This window comes from Bombus flavifrons, chromosome 6 (genome assembly GCF_040668555.2).
Source record: "Bombus flavifrons isolate JBK064 chromosome 6, iyBomFlav1_principal, whole genome shotgun sequence".
Taxonomy (NCBI): Eukaryota; Metazoa; Arthropoda; class Insecta; order Hymenoptera; family Apidae; genus Bombus; species Bombus flavifrons.
Window position 1 is genome coordinate 7,561,149 of NC_138447.1, and position 21,059 is coordinate 7,582,207.

The 21,059-nt window shown below is 40.4% G+C and overlaps 2 protein-coding genes across 3 annotated transcripts; one reads left to right on the forward strand and one right to left on the reverse strand.

The window, feature by feature from the left end:
• Positions 1-6,659, reverse strand: pygo (pygopus family PHD finger). 2 transcript variants are annotated; one of them, XM_069114480.1, is made up of 5 exons: positions 6,343-6,659; positions 5,350-5,597; positions 4,242-5,261; positions 4,013-4,158; positions 1-3,933 (listed from the first exon to the last, which is right to left on the reverse strand). In XM_069114480.1, the coding sequence occupies exons 2-5, from the start codon at positions 5,563-5,565 to the stop codon at positions 3,813-3,815; spliced, it is 1,503 nt and encodes a 500-aa protein (XP_068970581.1). In that variant the 5' UTR covers positions 5,566-5,597; positions 6,343-6,659; the 3' UTR covers positions 1-3,812. The 2 variants fall into 2 exon arrangements, with proteins under 2 accessions (XP_068970581.1, XP_068970580.1); XM_069114479.1 differs by having other exon boundaries at positions 5,350-5,647.
• A 6,207-nt stretch (positions 6,660-12,866) lies between these two features.
• Positions 12,867-18,635, forward strand: CSP2 (chemosensory protein 2). Its single transcript, XM_069114844.1, has 3 exons — positions 12,867-13,172; positions 17,544-17,733; positions 18,152-18,635. The coding sequence occupies exons 1-3, from the start codon at positions 13,155-13,157 to the stop codon at positions 18,295-18,297; spliced, it is 354 nt and encodes a 117-aa protein (XP_068970945.1). The 5' UTR covers positions 12,867-13,154; the 3' UTR covers positions 18,298-18,635.
• The last annotated feature ends 2,424 nt before the right edge of the window (positions 18,636-21,059 follow it).

Here is a 21,059-nt window from a genome sequence, read left to right on the forward strand (position 1 = left end):
TTCGTCGCGACACGTTTCTTGAACGCTTATTCAAAATACAGGAGCGTTAAGATTAATAATGAATGAAAATTCAATTACTAATATTAGATATTGATCTTGTATAAAGTAATAATACAATAATCATAATAATAGTACTTAATTGATAATAGTCCAGAATAACAATAATGATAATAATAATAAGGTGCTGCATTCAAATCGCGTGTTCAAACGCTCAGGTTTTCCTTAAAACTCAAATAATAATCGAGTCCTTAATTTAGACGTAAAGTGATTGTCTAGGGAAGGAATAGGAACCATTACCTTCCCCCTATCGTTATTACATGTATCTCGACAAAAATAAAAAATGACCCGATAAACGCATATAACGCATTCTTGGCTCGATTTAACACGATACGGAAGATATTTACAAATCTGATACAATAAATTGATAAGTATTATAGTCATTATACGCGCGAATTTTATGTCGCTTTGTTACTATCGCTTACCTTCGAAAGAGTGTAAATGACCTATGTACATAAATGAAAACATACAAATTCGATAAAATTTTACAAATGTTTAAAGAACAACGAAAGAGTCGAATATTTGGATATTTGCCTACTATCGTATTACATAAGCGGTGCCTATTTTCATGAAATCGTTGATCTATAAATCGTCACGCTTTGAGTGTTACGAGAACGTCTCGGTTTTGATGGTAAGATAAAAGGCTGAAAAACAACGAGGTGACAGAATTTGAAGGTAGTATAATGAGACAAACATTCAGACACATAAGAAATGCATTTGCTTTGAACAAATTGTACAGGGATTAAGCTACTGTTAAACATAAGTTAAAGAACTTTTTCTTCCCATTTAGACATAAGGTTTCGTTCTTAGGCGTGCGTCATGTTCAGTGATCGCATAACGGTTTCGTTCGCAAACGATACAACTTACGTAAATTACCTCTGAAAAATAGAGCAGCTACTAGTAGTTACTTAAATTACGATTCATTCGTTTGTACTAGAAAACCATTATCTTTGATCCTTCAAATACCTAGCATCGTTCTCGATTGCATGCCCCCTCCCCCTCTCAACCGTCACGTCAAGTAATATTTCTCTTCTCGTTATATGCTTAATCCCCTGCATTCCCATATATAATTTTTCGTAATAGAGAAAAAAAAGCAACGTTAACGCGCGAGATCTTCAGCGTGCCCCCTCCCCCTCGCCCCTCGTTCCGTCATAACATGACAAAATATAGGATGAAGATATGTGAAGATGGTATTCTATTCGTTGTAATACTAATATGAGCATTATGTAGTTATAGGATCCTGTGTACATTACTCATGTATAATATTTGTTAAAAAGGATTACAATAAAACAAGCTTAAAGCGTGAATTATACGGAGAGAAACTCGAAAGTTAAAGTTTAGAAGAATAACTAGTTAACTCTGTTGTGTATTAGAGATACTAGTTAATCTGAAATACTCTAGAAATCTTCAAAGTCAGTCCTCCGTATAACGCAGGCATCAAGTAGTAAAATGATAACTGGCTATATTTATATATATATGTATATATATATATATAAATAAAACTATACAATCCGTGGACTTGTTAATTTTACATTAGTTGCCGACGGAATTCAGTTATTCCTTTCCTTTTGCATTACATTAATCATTCACGTCGATAATATATTCAGTTCTTTTTCAATATACTATTATATTAGTACTGACACCAAATGTCTGTGGCAGATATAACAATAAACCTTAACTCGACGAAGAAGAGCGTGAATGTAATATATGTATGCGTGTTCATATGTGTGCACAAATTTATTACTGCAACTAAATACGAGACTTCATTCGATATATATACGAAGTGTCTTGAGTTTAATTCATATTTGTACGAATTTTCTCTTAAGTTACGGCAATTATTGCATCAAGAAAAGACGGATTTGCAGAAAACATAAATGCATCACATATTTTTGACATCATGCTTATCATTATAATCCAATAGTATTGATGTTTCCACATTTTATTCCGTAAGGTTCGTTTACACGGTAATCATTCCTGCATTCCCTGAACACCAAAGTTTCTTATGAATCTGAGTCTTTATGTTTCTGCTTAAATGAACATACGTGATTTGTTCATCGCATGATCTTATATATAATACAGAAAGACCCTGCAAATTATCCATCAAACGAATTCGTGCTGTTTCTTTGTCAATGTATATGAAGAATCATACAGGTAAAAAATTCATCATTGATACATGCCAAATTAAACCTCAGCATAAACCATGGCAAGAAACAATACATGATCTTTGATGGAAAAAAAGAAGTTCGACTTTTCAAGTCTCCTTTCTCATCACGCAAACCGTTGATTGATCTTTGTAAACAGATAGAAATATTCTTTATACATGCTGTGTTAAAACTTCTCATTAGTGTTGGTTCTATTTACATTTTGAATATATTCTAAACTATAACACTAAAGTAGCTCGAAAATATATAACTGACCATGGTTTATACCAAAATATTTGAAATATAAAAATACAAGAACCGCAGCACTTTTATTTGTAACATTTGGGAGCAAAAAACGGCGTTTGAGAATAATATATGCTTAAAAGTATTAGCAATACTTATTCTTTACGTAGCACACCATTGTCAAACGCATTTTTTGGAAACCTAAAATAATTCGGAAATATTTCAATTGTACGAACGGGTTTATAGAAATTTTTTGTTGTTCTGGTACTCGAAGATAGTCATGAACATTTGTAATCGCGTTATGTGAACAATTTACATCGCTTAAAATTCATATTACTCTGTTCTTAAATAGTTGCTAGACGTGCATTTGCAATATCTCTTTTTTTTTAAATACCACTTTAATCCTTAATCAAAGTAACCAGCCTGATGATAAATGACAATGACATAACTAGAAATAATTGATGAAGTAATACACGTTGTTAATTATTTTTGAGTATCAATTATAATTTAGCAGGAACGTTCACCCAAAGCTAAATAAAGTAAACAGAATATATGTATTTGTTTCATTTGCTACTAATATGCAGTTCCAGCAATTTTCGCTGTTTATCACATATATATACGTACATTCCTATTTCATGTATATAGGGTTGCGTATCACGCAAATGGGTGGTGCTATATACATTTTATGATTAGAGATAGAGAAAATATTTTACAAGACAAAATTAGATGGTGTTATGCATAATCATTGAGGCACAAAATACGTAAAAGTACTGTAGCAATATAGAACAGATAGCAATATTTAATTTTGTTCTCTGATAAATTGTTCTATTTCTACTTATTTTAAAGAAATGGTTTCATTTAGTTGCATGATGCATCTTGTATAATTATTCTTTAATTTTGTATCAAATGCAATTAAAAATGACAGATCAAACGAAGTTCACCGATGACTGTACAGTTTTTAATACCTATAAATCTTTTTAAAATTTTTATGCTTTCTGGACTCCGATTTCATTTATACTTCACAGTATGTTGATTGAAAACGGGTCAGCGATATCAAAAGTTAAAAGATAAATTACTTTGTAAACAGACTTGTAAACAGACTTAAAAATTAATATAACTTTTGAACATATGTCGTTTTTGCCATCTCATTCACCAATACGACTCATAGCAATACCCTAATATTTCAACAAGTTAAAGCTAAGATATTAACAAACAGCGCATGTTTATATTATATGCACGATTTTGCTCGTGCATTAGTGTATGTTGTATGTGTTTATGTGTGTGCAATTACACGCGCACGTGTGCGTGTACAAGGTGTAAACGCTAACAAAGAGTCACTCGTGTGTCGCATATACGACGAGTCAAGAAGTGTTATGGTTTAAATTTAACCAAAGGTATATTTTTCGATTGCAAACACTTATCACACACCCATTCGGCATAAACTTCTGCCGTTAATAATTGATAGGCAGTTTCCGATAATCCTGTGCATCCCCTAAAACAAATTCTTACATGTTAAGTATATGTTTTTTTATATGATAATGTATAAAGAAAGAACATAATTTTTTACGTACCTGTGAAACCAAAAATTACAACCGGACTCACAAAGGATCGCTTGATCGTTATCATGCACTTCTTTGTGACATACTCCACAAGGATAAATAGGTGGAGCATTAGGATTTTGTGGGTTAAACACCATTGGCTGATCTGGAGGATATATCTGTAATATTAGAATGATATACATTTAGATGCCATCGTAAATTTATGACGCAATTGTACGATGATATTGATAAATTAATCTACCTTTCCTGCAGAAACTGGCATTGGCTTCGGTCCCATCCCCGGTGGACCTTGAAAACCATGAGGTGGCATGGAACCTCCCATGTTAATAGGATGGCCCATTGGTGGACCTCCGCCTATATTACTAGACATTGTACCCATTGGACCAGCTATGTGACTCATTTGATTATGATGATTAATACTCATATTAGACATGTTATTCATTGGTGGCCCACCCATATTCATATTATTTATTTGATTTGGGCCACTCATATTCATATTATTGGATACCATTGAACTCATGGTAGTCATGGGTCCATTCATGGGCCTTCCTAAGTTATTAAGATTATTTCCCATATGATTCGGATGTGGTTGAGATCCGTTGTGTCCAAGTGGACTGTTTACACTGTTCATAGATGGCCCGTTCAGTGGGCTATTGGGTGGTATATGGCTATTAATATTGTTCATATTCATTGGTCCATTAGGCATATGATTTGATCCCCCCATTGTATTCATAGGAGATCCCAGTGGACCACCCATAGGACTTCCCATACTGTGTCCCATGTTATTCATTGGACTACCCATTGGGCCACTGTTCATATTATTCATTGGACTACCCATAGGTGGGCCGCTAAGTTGAGAATTACCCATGTGACTCATATTCATATGATTGTTCATGGTATTCATCGGACCAGGTGGCATGCTGGGGCCCATATTATTCATCGGACTCATACCACCTATTGGTGCATGATTCATAGGAGACATTGCTCCCATGTGATTCATGTGATTTGTCATGGGCGAATTTCCCATTGGACTCATACTACCCATATTGTGAGGCATCATGGGACTCATTCCACCTATAGAAGTTAAAGGGCTCATGCCTCTCATAGGTGGTCCACTTATATGATGTGGGTGATGGGGATGCATATGAGGCGGTCCACCATGCATCATTGGCGTTTGCGTGGTTTGCGGTGGTGTATCATCAAAAGGGTTACTTGCTACTATTGTGTCTCCATAGCCAGTTAAAGGTGGAGGTAGTAAATCCTGAAAATATTTTTAGGGTATAATAAAATGATGAACTATAACGATTATTATGATTAGTATGCTGATCAATTATAGCGTAAAGAGTTACCTGTACTATTGGGGGTTGTTGCGGAGATGGTTGAGCAACATTTGCATTTGTACGTCGTTTCTTTTTTGGATTGGCACCAGACGGTGGTGGTGGTGGAGGATGAGGGTGAGCAGAAGATTCAGGATGTGGGCCACTAGGACCCATATTCACACCCATACCCATACCCCCCAAAGGCATCCTTGCAAAGGGTGGCATGCCTGCAATATTGTGGCTCATCTCCCTCGTTGGCTTGCCTTATTTCAACATGCCTTATCAGCACCACAATAGATTTTGATGATAAGTCTTTACTACTGCTCCACTAGTATTTTTAATTAAAGAAATACTATGTTTTATTTTATGTTTTACGATTATAACAAGTACACTTAGAATATATAGTGTTTATGTCAAGAACACTTAGTTTCTCAATTCATGAAAGATCAAAATTTGTACAATTGTTAATTGAGATAAATTATAAAGTAAATTATAAAATAAATACTTATATGTGACATTATTTGAATATGATATAAATCTGACTGAAATTTCAGCATCTACATCCATTATATTGTAATTTAATTCAATGGGTAATTTTATGTAATTTAATGATTCTTGTAATTTAATGGGTATAGTATGCACACATTTCTTGAAGGTATATCTATAATCTTACATTCTTAAGTGTATACATTCAGGTAAATACATGTATAATTGCAACTTGCTATACTTTGTATATTGGTATAAATACAGAATATTTCAATATGTTTTGTTTAAATAACCATCATTCGAATAAAAATAATACACGACATTGAACGACAACACGTTTAAAGCGATAAAAGTAATGTAAAAAAAGTAGACAATCTTTTAAAAAGAAAACAAAATAAAATCCGCCGATGCCAGTTTCTCAGGCCAACCTAACCTACACATTTTTCTAAATCATTTAGTACGTTTAGCAATACATAAGAGATGTGCGGTCGAAAATAAACGGCAGTTGTAAAGAATAAAAATAATTCGCATATTTACCAATGCATTATATTCGGCAAGATATCGTTGTATACATGGCTTTCCCGTTTTTTCGGCAGAGACTAACACCATTGAATTATGTCGTGCGCCTAGCTAGCTTCAACGGCTGAATCCGCGCAGTTACTCGTTTTTAATGGTTCCTCTTCACCAGTCACATATTTTACGCTAGCACGAATATGTTTCACATTCACGAACATGCAGAAGGAGTACGGTAAACACTGGCGAGATGTCAGAAGTATATGGAGCAAGGAAGCGCACGCCAATGTTTCAGGTCGCCATTGTCGCGTTACGCGTGTCCCTGTGGTTGTATTGTTCGCATAAGAATATTGCACAGTGTATTCCGCAGATGGCGGTACTAGCTGCATTCCTGAAACATCAAGACAATCAACATATTAAGGCAGCTTCGTATTATCGCGAAGCTTTCTTTTAATCTATCTAAGAAACTGTATTGGTTATTAACACTGGTGAATACTAGTTGCGTGGATCCAATGCGCGAATGTTTCTTTCGAAATCATCCCGTATTCAATCATATTGAAGGTGTTTTTAACCAAAGAAAATTTATTTCCCAAGAAATGTGAAATCTACAAAAATGAATCGTTCGGTCGTAATTTGTCGTGCTGAGTACACGCACGTTATATGATAGAATGAATAGGATGAATATGAAGAAAAAGCTTCTGTGATTAACTTCTGAGCGAAACGTTCACAGTTCAAGGCAGAAGTTTGAGAACAGAAGGAAGTTTCTTCAAGATGGAGCAGTTTAGTATAAAACATACGTTACTTTGACGACGCTATTACCTGTGCTTGAAATTCTCCTTCTCTTCTTCTCCCTTTCTCTCTCTCTCTCTCTCTCTCCCTCTCTCACACGGTAGTTTCACGCATTATATCTTCCATTCGCATTAGGATCCAGGAGTTGTCCCTGTAACCTCAGAGTAGGGCCTGTACACGTCACTTTAATTATTTGAGTTACATTAGCAAGTTAGTGGGGTTTAACAACTGGAAAATGGGTTTCGCGCATATCTACCGCGGACAGTTGCTTCGTAGTTACTCGTAATATAGTTCACGAAACTGCAATAAAAATATCTTATCTTTCTTGAATTTTATTTCGGTAAGAATTCACATGGACAAACTGGATGAACCGCGTCATTATTAACACGGAGAACGGTAAATCACTGTCAACTAAATAAAAGTGAAACTCAAGTATCATTTAGAACTGAGAGTTTCTCTTTGTACTCTAACATATTCCCGCGTATTGTTCATGAACGTTAAGCAGAATATACATATGTATATGTGACTCTTGATAAAAAGAAGCGTTAGTCTTTATCGATGTCTTAAGTAGGGCGCTGTTAACACATTGATCATTTATTATAATGATATACATATCAGTAATAGTATAATCTTATAATATTAAAAAATATATTGATCGTTTTATTACTTTTTATAATATTATAATATTAATAGTTTATTATATGTTTATAATTGTTTAACCATTTAAGATTTACCTCGAGCCAAGAACGGTGTTATTTTTTAGAAGTGATCGGAGGAATATCGATCATGAGTCCAGGACAAGAAGAATCATGACAGTTCTCGTGAGAAAAATGCAGAGAAAACGTTGAAAGAAGAATGGTAGGATTACAAAGCAAAAGGAAATAGAAAATACAAAAGAAAAGGGAAAGGACGAAGGACAAAGGATCGAAGATCAGATGGTCGCGAGATGTGGCAATCGAAGAACAATGTAAATGGGTTCCACAAATAGCGGCATTTCCCAAACAAGTACGGCATGCCAATCAATCTGCCGTGCGCAGACGCGTGTGCTGAATAAGTACGAGCGATTATATCTTCGCGAATTATAGAGAACCGCAGTTACCGATGAACATTTCATCAAAAGAACGCATCGAAACGTCTTAGTCGTGATCAGACCTTTCAATGTTTTGCTCGCATGTTCGTGCTCGACCTCTATTGCGATTCACCTCTACTTCATTATAAAGTACTTACACCACCATTCATAAATACTCCAATAGCATGATCGACTTGTAGTAACAGCGTGCAATTTTTCTTACGTCCTTTATGGAATCGTTATACTGCAAGTTTAAATTATCCTTTAAAAAACATAGTAGCAATATATTTTACTACTTTTTATTACATAAATCAATGTCAATGGCGGCTATAAAGAATAAAAGAATGCATTTTTGTAATTAAAATTATACTTGCAATAGCATTTATAATTTTACATACATTTTATCAAAAATAAGCAGATGTGCAGATACTTTTGAACACTACTACACTAGAATACTATACACATCGTTTTCCTTGGAATGTTCATGATCGCAAACTTCGTCACGCGTCGCGTAATGCATAAAAACATCCTAATAGAAATCATCCTTGACCCAATGCTCTCTCACTCGTCGAGACCCAATTTTATTATTATCGTAGAAGATTTACATCGTATGTTACTCACCTCGCGTCAGCAAGATGATTTGAATCGGTGATACGAGTTGTTCAGATCCGTATCAATTTTAGAATCTATCGTATATTTCAAGGAATAAACGGAATCCATTGGTTGATCGGCGAAGTGCATCGAATACAAAGATCGGTATCGAACAGATATTTCGACGGAGCAATTTTTGTCCATCGCGTTAGAGGTCCGGCAATAAAGTGGGAGCGCGATCGAGCGAAATTACAGTGGCGATTGTTCAAACTGACAGGTACAAGGCGAGCATTGCGGCTTGATGCGGGGCCGATTTTTACGCGTCATCGTTCCGTGTCAGTGTCCATACTGTCCATCGTCCGCGTTCGATTGCGTTTCTGAAAGCATAGTAAAATATGTTTTCCACGCGTGATTTCGTTCAATGTCGCTACTGAAAGTTGCAAAGAATCAAAATTGCTTGAACCGTGATCGTAACCAGTTTATACTCAATGTTAATTCGTTTTTCGTCACTTATAACTTTTAACAGTTATACGCTTGTTTTCTCGAGATGGACGACTATAAATAAGCGAGTTGCTTCCAGGAAACCAACGTTCTGTCGCTTATTCAGCGTCACAGAGATTCAGACTTTTCCTACTTTCTCTCGCAGGCCAGCAGTTAGTGTATATGCGCGTGTTCGACGGACCGTGACGCGTTCCAGCATACTTTCATCTTGGGATTTCTACTTTGGCAATGTTTGATATTGCGTCAAAAACGTCCAATCAAAGCATCCAGCTGAGAGACGAGGCTGACGTAGTTCTACGTTTGACACCAACCGCTGTTCTCCACGGTTCCTGAAGCCACTCGCGTGCACGCGAATTTTTTAAATAATAGTTGAAATCGGGACAGACGGAAAATGAAAGAACGTTTTACTTTAGCAATAATATATATTTTGCTTTTAATATTTAATGTATGCTATATATACATACATATTTGTCATAAATGCATACATACATATCTGCAGTTTAGTTATGATATACAAATACGAAGAAAAAATTGACGTATAAAATATGAAACAAAACTTTGATAATACCGCTGGGGAATTCGCGTCTACTATGATCGTAGCTTTATTCTATCAACGACGCTCGCTCCGTTTCGATGAACTGATCAGTGACCGGGGACATATAGCATCAGAAAATTTTTACGCGCCATCGCCAACCGACCTAGATATGTGCTCGATTTTAAGCTTCAGGCTTCGTGAAATTTATTAAACACGCTTGCATTATCGACTTTCTTTATTCTCGTCGTTTAATAATAATTGGAAAATTAGGAGGTTGCCTGGAAAGTAAGGGTTTCACGCAACATTTGAGCTCGGCGACGCGGCACGTAGAGCGGTCGGACACGTTGATATTCCTGCTTATCCGCTCGAAACGAAGCGAATTCCACGCACACGCCACGCTACCGTAATTTCACCTGTAACAACGACCACGAAGAGAACGACGCGCGACATTACGTCGTCGTTTCCTGCCTCGACCACGCATAGGCCACGGCGATACGAGAGAAAGTGAACAAACAGCGAACCGCTTAAAGTTCCCGCGATTCAAACGAAATCAACGTAATTCCAGTGGAGTAGAAGGAGAAAAGAACGACCGTAAAACGAAATTTATATTCATAGCCGTTCACTTGAACTTTTTCATCGCTTTCTGCGTATACTCTATTGCGTCTTTTGTCGCGTTTACGTAGGAAAAATATAACAGCTATTCTTAGCGTTTGCGCGTTATTTATTTAATGATATGATTCGTTTCCATTTGTTTCTCAACTGATTACTATCTAATTTCCCTTATGAAATTCGAGCAACTTGCAAATATGAGTCAGAAGCGAAATCGCTTATACTTTTTCGATACTAGTCGCTTGGTATTCCACGGTCATAAGACGAATTATGAATAAAGATAAGCTTGTTGCGATGCAAATTTATTGCACGATGATATCGATAGATAATTTAGGAACCAACAGAACTTTTGTATCTATCTAAATAATTCTCTGCGTGCGATTCGCGGTTGATCAATCAGATAGCAGATTTATTTGTCAGTTAAGGATACATGGTTTGCCGGAATTGGCGAATACGCGTGTCCTTCCAAAGTGACGGGACTGCTGAATTTCGTCGTGAATTCCGGTTGGCGTTAGGTGGTGCGTGACCTCCGGAAACTTGGTACTTAACGTACGATGTCCAGCCGTTTCGGATTGCTGAATCGTTCTCACGTTTCGAACAGACTCCCGCAGAGATGATTTGCGCGATTCGCGTTATCCTCTCCTCTTGAAACGCGTTCGTTTCGTTTTTTTTTTTCGGCGAGCGAAACGGGAACCGAAAGACTAACAGATCCATTATGATTTTAAAGTGTCTAGCGCGGAACGGCGAGATAAATTTGCCGCAGAACGAAATCAGCCAACGAGGAATCACGATACGTGACTCTCAGGACAATGAGCCATATCAATCCTTCGTCTCTCTATTCTCCTTCGACCGTTCGCACGGCGAATTCGTTTCGTTCGACCGATGGAATCGAATCGCCTCGAAAACGATCCGCCTATTCAAACGGCACTCGACAACGAATCACCGAAAAGAGGAAAAAGAAGGGACGAGGCCAATGACAGAGAGGTGACTCGCAGGGATGAAAAAAGAAAAGGAGAAGAAGAAATAAAAATAGGGAAGAAAAAAGGGATGCGAGAGAGCGTGGGAGGATCGTGTGGGGGCGACGCGCGTCGACCAGAAATTCCCTCGACGCCGCAAAAGCTTCGAACCTCGATACCTCGTTCGATCGAAAGTAGATCGACGAATGAATCCTGCCCGTGTAATCTTTATCGATACAAGGCACAGTCTCCCCTCCCGGTCGCTGCGTTTCGTATCGCCCTGGATCGTTTCGTATCGCCCTGGATCGTTTCGTATCGCTTCGTATCGCTTCGTTTCGATAACGCGTCGGACTTTCGTTGATCCGCGTTCTCTTCGTTCAGCGTCAGTTTCTCGTTACGCTCTCCTTCTCCCTCCGACCGTCTACCTTCGGTGAACAGCTTAATCGTATTTTACGGCAGATCAGCCTGCTATTCTCTTTACTCCATTTTTTTCACACCAATTCGCCGACTGTTATCATCGTGGACAGGCGCGCACACACACGTACGATCGCGGTGCGCGGCGACGCGCCGGCTCGATCGTCCGTTAAATCCGCGGCTTTATCGGAATTTCTCTTTCCTCCTGTCGTTCGCGACTTCGCTCCCCCGATTTTGCTAGAAAAACGAAGGTTCGATCGTTTCAAGAGTACACCGGGCCCGATCTCCGGCCGGTAAACAGCGTAAACGTTATCCAACTTGCGTAGTTTGGAAATCAGAAATAAGCATGGTCCGCCGGAAATTATCGACGTCGCGGTGATCGAAGCCTTCCTCCTGGATAACGCGGAAGAAGTAAACGAGTGAGGACACTGAAAGAATATTTAGTTACAGCGCTGATGCAACCGGTTTTAACGAGCGGCATGATCGATATGGGTTTTCCTCGACGAGGATACCTCGAGTAATTAATAGCGGAGATGAAAATAAAAATGTACGACCTGGGAGAACAGACGGTTACGCGGGTCGTCGCCTATGCAAGTTTCTAGATTAAACTAAATCCATAAATCTGCACGGATGATCGAGGTCGGTAGGGGTGCAACGTTGGCAGACGTTGTTAGAAACATTGCGCGTGAAAGATGACGAATACTATAGGGAACGCGTAAAGTGTAAAGAAAGCAAGCACGTGGGAATTGGGTTTTTTCCACGAGATGGGAAGGCGCGTGAACGCGAAGGAGGTGGAGAAAGAGGTTAAACGTTTGGGAAGAAAGCGTCGGAAAGCGGACGCGTAGAGACGCGAGTAAAGTGGCGCGCGGAGTGACGCGATTCGAACGGCCGAGCAAAGAAAGCGCAGCGGCTCGGAAGAAGTTTAACGAGCAAAGTGCAAGAGCGAGAACGAAGGGGAGAAAAGTGCAACTTGTACGGCGCACACTCACGCACGTCTCAGCTTCCCCTACCTCGTAACCGTCTGGTACACAGAGAGGTGTCCGGAGACGGAGAACTACCGGTATATATCATCACGTCGTCGGCCGCTACACACACTTTCGTATTTATCGGGAGAAGAAGGGGAGGAAAGGCTACGGACGGTACATTCGGGCCAGTGCGTTCCGAGATTTCGTGGTGAAAGGACATTGTAAGCCAAGTGGCCGATCGTAAGCCTTTATTCTCGGTTTTATTTCATTTCTCCAGCTTACACTGAACAGCCGCCGGTTGCACACGGCTCCTCTTCGTTTCTTCGATCTAGCGTTTATCTTCGCGTCACGTGATTCGAAAAGGAGCGCGATATCAGGAAATCTATCGCGCATCAACGAGTCCCGACATGGCTTCGACAATCAAGGTGAGTGAGTGACGAACGTGCAACAGGTAGATACACGCGCACCCTATGTACACGTACGCCCGGTGATTTAAAGTTTCGCAGTATCCGGAGGGGCTCTCTCTGTTTCCCGCTGTCTTTCTCTCCCTATTCCCGTCGTCACGGGATCCGCTCCATGCTCCCATAGGGGTGGTTGCCTGGCGAATTCGATACCGTCACCGATCCTGCCTTTCTCTATCTTGAATATTTAGAAGACGAGACAGGCTATCGCCGTTTTCGAAGTCACGTACCTCTAACTTTTCCCGATCAAGCCTACGTACGGAGAATACCGATCGCACTTCGCCTAAATGGTCCATTACCGCGGTAATCCCTTCCGCCAGAATCTCGCTTTATCGGTTACGATTGCACGTTGTTTCGCATCGATATTTTATATCGGTCACGTAAGTTTGCTTTTTCGCATCGAACTTCTGTTTTGCTTTTTTAAACAGCTCTATCGCTATTCTTACCGAAACGAACAAACGTTGTCCGAGACAAAGCAGTCGCAACGACCGTCGCGTTAGATAGATTTTCGTGATGCGAATCGAAAGTGCCACTGCACACGCGTATCGTGATACAGAAAGCAGTTTTCTAGAGCGCAGAACCGTGTGCCGTTTGGATTAACGTATATACGCGTTTCGCGGGACGATAAGAGCTCTCGGAAAAAATTCGCGACTGGCTCTGACGGAGCCGAACAGTGGAAATCCTTGCGATATTAAAGAGCCAATAAACGTCAAGAGGCAACGAGTTTCCAGTTATTTCGTCGGAAAGAGGATATCGGCTAAGTGCGCGCGCGTATTCATTCGTTTCTTTCGCGATATATTTCCATGCAATCTGAAAACAGCTGTAACGTGTTTATTTCCTCCGATTGAAAAAGAAGCGAACGAAAAATCGAGCCAGATGATAAGCGACGAACATATCGATCCTGATATTTTCCTGGTCCGTCAATCGGGAAAAACATGATTAAGTTCCGGCACGTAGCACAGCTTTGCAGCGATCCAATCGAAATCCATTTATCGAAGGCGTCGCAACGTTATAACTTATGCGTGTCGCAATCGTACGTTCACGAACAATGGCATGGAAACGGCAACTGCACGGAATAACAAACCGATGGAAAGGGTTCCTTCGTCGTTTAGTTCTACTTAAAACTCGATCGTCCTAACTAAATCGTATTGCGCGTTGTTCGAAAGCTTGAAAGAGAATTGAGAAATTCCATTACACCCGTTGCGTGTGTTCGCGAGGAATTCGCGTTCAACAGTGGAGGATGGCACCCGTTAATTCGCTACAATTCGATATTTACACTGGCCGGCATTCTCCTCCGTACGACGAATTACGATTCATTCGGCGCATCGTCGATATCGAACGGCAATCACAAAGTCGTGTAATCGTTGTCCATCGGATGCCAGTCGACAACTAGACGATTGTAAATTAATTTAATAACTGAAACAGTACGGCATTTCGGCCAGTCGTATATGAACAATAAATTATTATTTATCGTGCACGGGGTTTGCAAAGTCGCGTGCTCGCGCGCTTGCGTACACGCGCGTCCACCGATAACTACGACGGAATATTACGGCTACAAATGGCACGAGTTTTCCAGGCATCCCCCGTTTAAGCGGTGAATTATCATTCATAGACTGTGACGACAATTAACGGGCCATACGTAGGATCTACGCGGAATGCATGGACGAGAGGAATCGTCAGCATCGTCTAGCTCGGACGTAATAACCCACAACGTTATGGTTACTATCGTTACAGCCGACGTGACAGCAATAAAATCTATATCACACCCATTTGCCATTTAGAGCGGCCAATAATTCTTATAATCCACATCGATTTGCGGAAGTAAGCGGTTTGCGTGCACGTACCAGAGCCGGCATCCAATCCACAAATCATCCCTGACCGTGTATATACAGCGACGTGGTGATTTACCGAACCGTCGCGATTATTAGCACGCCTATAGGAAAATCGAAACTCACCGCTGATCCTGTTCAAGTATTCAGCCGATTATAGCGGATAGGGGAAACCAATGAAAAGTCACGAAGTTGATCGATCGAGCCTTAAGATTTAACTTTTGGCAAGTCGACGACTGGTCGTTATCACCAGTGATATCGCTGAATATTTTATTTTATAGCGATAAAGGAAGAAGACTGAAAGGCTCCTTACCTCTATGCGATAATCAAATTTACCTAATCTCGTTGTGCGTTTCTTAAATTCTTGCGTCTGAATCTCACTCTCGTTTAAACGAATAAACTAACGTTTTAATGAAATTTCTAGCAAAGCAATTGGAACGAAGAATCGTGTACGTTGGTAACGATTATTTCGTTATTTCCTTAATCTTGCCTCTGCAGCGAGAGATTTCCCAACGATGGAAAACTAGGAAAGGCAAAGTGGTTAATATAGTTTGATGGAATTAATACAAAGCGTAAATGTAATTTAGAAGGAAATAAATACGAAATACTCGCGCGAGTCGGAATTGATTCAAAAAGGAAATATACACGGGTCTTCTATGAGCGATTACCGTTGAAGATGTACAAATGGAAGAAAAATCGTGCGATTCACGTCAATTTTGAAATCTATTCTCGAAATTCGCTAGTAATTTAGGATAAGAGGTGGGAGAGGGTAATTGGAAAAAGTACAAAACGACACCGAAGAGGGAAACAAAAAGGAAAGAAGAGAAGGACCGCGTGTTCCGGATTGTGATGCGAGTTGTTTAAAAACGAGGTTGATCGTCAAGGGAGGTGCATGCAGTCGAGAGGTACAGCGCGACGAAAATAAAATCGAACTTTGAAATATTCGTCACGGCCGATGTCAAAAGAATGAAAAAAAGAGAAGGTGTGTCGGGCATAGGATGCCGAATATACTGCCAAAGTATATTCATCTGTCAAGCAGCTGCGATCTAATCGGAAATATTTTTTACGTTTCTCTTCCTCTTTCACCGACTAGCTCCATACTTTTCAGATGGACAAGCAATCGGACGATTCGGCAGCAAAGCTAACAATAAGATCGTTTCTAAAAAAGATTGTGCAAATATGACGCATGGCGGGGACTCGGAACGATCGAATCGTTTATGGTGACTATGGTGACTATTTCGGAGAACTTTACATATACATACGTATATCTGTTACCGTTGAAGAATATCGGAGAAGTTGCTTACTGTCGGCAATCTTTAATATAATTTACAAGTTTGTTAATAAGTGTAACAATTACGTATTATTTTATCACTACGATATGATAACATTCGTTTTAAATAACCGATAGTTTGAAATAAATAAAATATAGTATAAATAAGTCAGGGTACAATTCTTCGACGAAACTTATAACAAACTATGTTGGAAAGATTAATTACCCTCGGACTATTTACGTAGTCTACAAAATACCGGATCACAAAGCTTTATCTTCGTTCCAGTTCTTACTTCGTTCCTGTTTTAAATGGGACCGTACAGTCTCAGAGGATAGACTGGTCCTGTGGCGAGAGATTAATGAATTACCTACTTCTTTGACCACTCCGCCCACTATTTTATTTCTTTCGCGAGAAAGAATCCGGATTACGGTGAGAACAATTTTCCTCTCTGTTCTTTCGCGCGAAGGCAAACTCACGTGCTACGTGGACGAAGCAAATAGTATTATCGTTCGAGTCGATATCGTTACCGAACACACCGTTCCCTGGAAAACGGCGAACGAAGGCGAACGAAGTAATTTAAAAGGCAACTCGTTAGTCAGTCGCCGTACACAATGTAGAGATGCAACGAAACACGGAAGCGTGTTGATAGGAGCCGGGGTGAGTCGGCAGACCAACGGAAGCAAACAAACGAAAGTCGTAGGTACGCGCATGCCTTCGTTACTCACGGTGGTTACTGCTTGTTTAGCTATGTTAGCTTTGGCGTGCTTCGCCAGGGCAGCGTATAGTCGCAGTCTACAGCTAGCCTTTCCTTATCCCCTTTCGCTATTTCACCCTAGGTATACTCGTGTGTTCCGACCTTTACCGCGGTAACATCCGCCAATTCGCTTCGTCCTCGTTGGCTCGGTCTATCCGTTACCTATCCTTTTATTATATTCCAGTTCAATTTCCTGCTTTCAACGAGTCATGGGAACTTTGGATTCCCCTCTTTCGTTCTGCGACGTGACTCGGTGTGTACCAATTAAATAAACGACATCGATCGATCTAGAAACTCGGAATTGTATCATTATCTCGTCGTATCGGATAGGCGCCACTCAATCTCGTTAACCGTGAATTTCCTTAATTGCTTTGTGCCCAGATGTGCGGAAAGTGCCTCGACCTTTTAAAGATAGTTCCCGTAACGTCTATTTACTTAGAGCCCCGTGTGCAGCACTTAACTATCTCCAACTATGTTTCAGCTGCTGCTGGTCGCCTGCGCCTTCCTCGTTTACGCTGTTATGGCAGAATCGGAAGAAGGACAGACTGCAAGATCTCGAGTCTCCGACGAGCAACTAAATATGGCCCTGAGCGACCAACGTTACTTGAGGAGACAACTCAAGTGCGCGTTGGGCGAAGCTCCTTGCGATCCTGTAGGAAGACGTTTGAAAAGTACGTGTTCGTTGGGCGTATAAATCCATCGGGCGAAGGGGCGGGAGGCACGCACAACTCACGACGTCTTGTCTCTTGCGTTACCAAGGTTTCGCGATTGTCCTGAACGAAACATGGTACAGTGTGGAATTTCCAATGGATCGCGTGGACTAAAAAAAAGAAAGAAAGGTTGTCGTGAGTAGTCGGGAGGGAACGCGGTGATTGGTATTTTCTTCGATTCAATGGATACGTTAATGTTGGGTGGAATTAAATCGATTTTATGGGAAAGTTCACGTTGTTCCGAACGGCGAGTCATCGAATTGCTTAGGTTGGATTTATATCCGTATTTCGAGAGCCGTGTGTTTCCTCGGAGACTTTGCCGATAAATTTCTGTAAAGTTACCAGCAGAATTCGATTTAACCCAGGCGTTGTTATCCAGGTTTAGCACCACTGGTTTTGAGAGGCTCCTGCCCGCAATGTAGCCCCGAGGAAACACGACAGATCAAGAAGGTCCTTTCACACATTCAACGGACCTATCCAAAGGAGTGGTCGAAGATAGTGCAGCAATATGCCGGAGTTTCGTAAGACGTTGGGATAATGGGAACAGCTGAGGGGAAAACAGCGATGGTGGATACGTCGATAAAAAAAAGAAAAGATAAAGTACGGAAAAGAGGAAAACGGCGATCTACCTACAATAGCCGTTTAAACCATCGTTCAATTGTTTTCTTCCGTACGTTAGAGAAAGGTACGATCGTATTCACATCGAGTTCTTACAGCACGCGTTATATCCAACACCTCTTCATCTTCCTTAATGAACACGTTTACTATCGTTGATCGTTAACACAGCGTTACACACATAAGGAGTATTTTATACACATCGAGACAATCGTATTATATACCGCAATAAAGTTTGTTTTCCAAAATACAGAATAGAATCGCTTTCCCACGAAGACACGTTTTCGCTCGGTTCGAGTTCGCAAGCGAGCAATATGTATTACCGGGTATGGAACGAATTCACGCTGTTCAGCGATCGAGACTAGTTCGCGTAGCGAAGAGTCACGAATCGAGAGCGGTATATAAAAATGAAAAGAGCGAAGAAAAGTGCAAGAGGGAATGATCGTCTACGATTATGACGTTAGAAACGGGGACAGTAATAATAGCGGATGCAAGTAGCGGGAAAGTAATAAGCCGGATTCATATTTTATATTTTATTCCGGCGTCTCGCCTGGTTTCAATTTCGCTGTATTACAATAGATAGCTTTATTCCCGTAAACTATACGAGAAACTCTATACAGGCGGCGTTTTATAACGTCTGAATTTCTCGTTGAAACGTTTCCACGAATATTTCTCGTCGCCGGTTTTCCTACTTAAACGCCGCATCACGAGCCGACGATACGCGCAGTTTCACTTTCTATCAGCCAACTACGAAAGTTCGTTACTCAACGATCGCAATGTATTCTTCGTGGCATGTTGCGTGGCTTGCATACGGTATCGGAAATATTTGAACGACGCAAGACGATGCAAGGCGACGGCATCGCGAGCCAACGATTTCCAATTAGGTCGTATAACCGTGGAAACGTAATTACCCGATATCGTAAACATAGCGTAAACATTTATCCCGTTTTATCGAGAAATAACGACAATCAACAAGTTGATAATTACTTGGAATATAATTAACGATACATTCTGGATCGAGCAATTTACAGGAACTTCGAACTGTATCGCGATTCTGGCCTTAATTTATCTCCATTTCCATCCCTGCTAAATCCCTCCTTTCGTATTTTCTCTTTGTGCCGCTTCGTTTTCATTTAATTCGGATGTTGACGATATTACGAGTCTGACGGAGTTCGATCATCGGCAAATCAAATTAATTCGATTTCTCGTCTGTGCGTTCTTCGTCGATTAGATTTGCGGATAAATGCGGAACGTCTGGAATTTTCTGTTGTCCGTAATTCTATGTTATCGTGGACTTGACGTTTCTGTTCGTTGAAACCCGTGTTGCAGACCGTGTCGCCGATTTCCAGTAGGATCGATTCACTGGTCGAATTAACGCGTGGTTGACCGATGTAAGCCAATTAGCCAGATGTCTAACATCGTTTGCGCGTTGTACCATGCGTCGTATATAGAATGTTATTTCCTTACGCGTTTACGATGGTCTGACGCTAGGGTAATAGGAAATAGCTGAACGGAATCCGATGCACGTCTATAACGTCTACAACGTTCGTAACATAATCGAGCAACCACGATACGCTTTTTCAACAAAGATCGAAACGTCGTATCCCGATCTGCAACGTTTCGGACGTTGAACAAGCAGCGATTTTCTCTCTTTTATCTTTTTTTACCGAAGGCAAATTATAGGTTGCGCGGATCCGCGCCGATTGCGATATCGGCTACAAATCGATGTTTCTCTTTTCGACTATTCGCGTAGGAATTACCGTCAATAATATTGATTTCCGCGAAGTTTATAATTCGTTTCACGGGAAAGCTAATTTTTCTTCGAACGAGAGTCGTTAATTCTTCGCCGTTCCTCCGAGTATACTCGTTTGGGCATCGTTTTGTTGGGCTAACAAGCGGTTGTTTTGTAATTATCGAGAGAAATAGGCGGAGGGTAAAAAGAATTAGCGGGCTGGAAGGCGTGTAAAGTGGAAGCTCGTAAACGACAGGATCGAGATCGTACGATGTACATTTTGGCAAGCGTTTGTTCTTCTTGATTGATGCGCGATGATACACTTTCATCGGGGAAATACAAATATTGAATCTCGTCGGAGGGAGCCGAGAATCAATGTTTGTTTTCTCGGTACCTCATAGACGACAGGGAACGTATAGATCATATATACATGTATATTTGCGCATTCCTCTTCAAATTTATCGCTCATTCGCCAGTCGACTCTACCTACCAGCAGCTTAAATATTATAGTTCGATGGTGGAGCAAAGGGTAAGTAAATGTATATAAGAGTTCACGCGCCAAAGTACACTTCATATCGAAAAACGAAAGAATCGTACCTCGAAACGAGGCACGGGAACGAGGTGTGCGAAACTGTCGTTTAAAATCAGATGAAAAAAAAAGAAATAAAAAAAAAGAAGACTGCGAAATAACCACGTAATGATACGAAGAAGGCGTACCGGCGTTACCATAATAAAACGATAGAAGCCTCGTTCGTAGTATAATTTTACATGCATGTTCTGTGACGTTGCGGAATATTTGTACACGGCGTGTACGCTTATCTTTCTCTCGTAACAATAAAAGAATAGAGTCGAGTAGAAAGAGTGGCAGGATCGCGCAGCTGTTTGCGGTCGTTCGATCGCGACCCTCGTGCCCTATTATAATTCGTTATACGATCGCGGT

Excerpts from the sequence above, each read along its gene's own strand:
- pygo (XM_069114480.1), bottom strand. The coding sequence starts at position 5,565 with ATGAGCCACAATATTGCAGGCATGCCACCCTTTGCAAGGATGCCTTTG. Across the intron at positions 5,262-5,349 it reads AACAACCCCCAATAGTACAG|GATTTACTACCTCCACCTTT; the intron begins GTAACTCTTTAC and ends AAATATTTTCAG. Across the intron at positions 3,934-4,012 it reads TGTAATTTTTGGTTTCACAG|GGGATGCACAGGATTATCGG; the intron begins GTACGTAAAAAA and ends AATTTGTTTTAG.
- CSP2 (XM_069114844.1), top strand. Across the intron at positions 17,734-18,151 it reads TGTAGGAAGACGTTTGAAAA|GTTTAGCACCACTGGTTTTG; the intron begins GTACGTGTTCGT and ends GTTGTTATCCAG.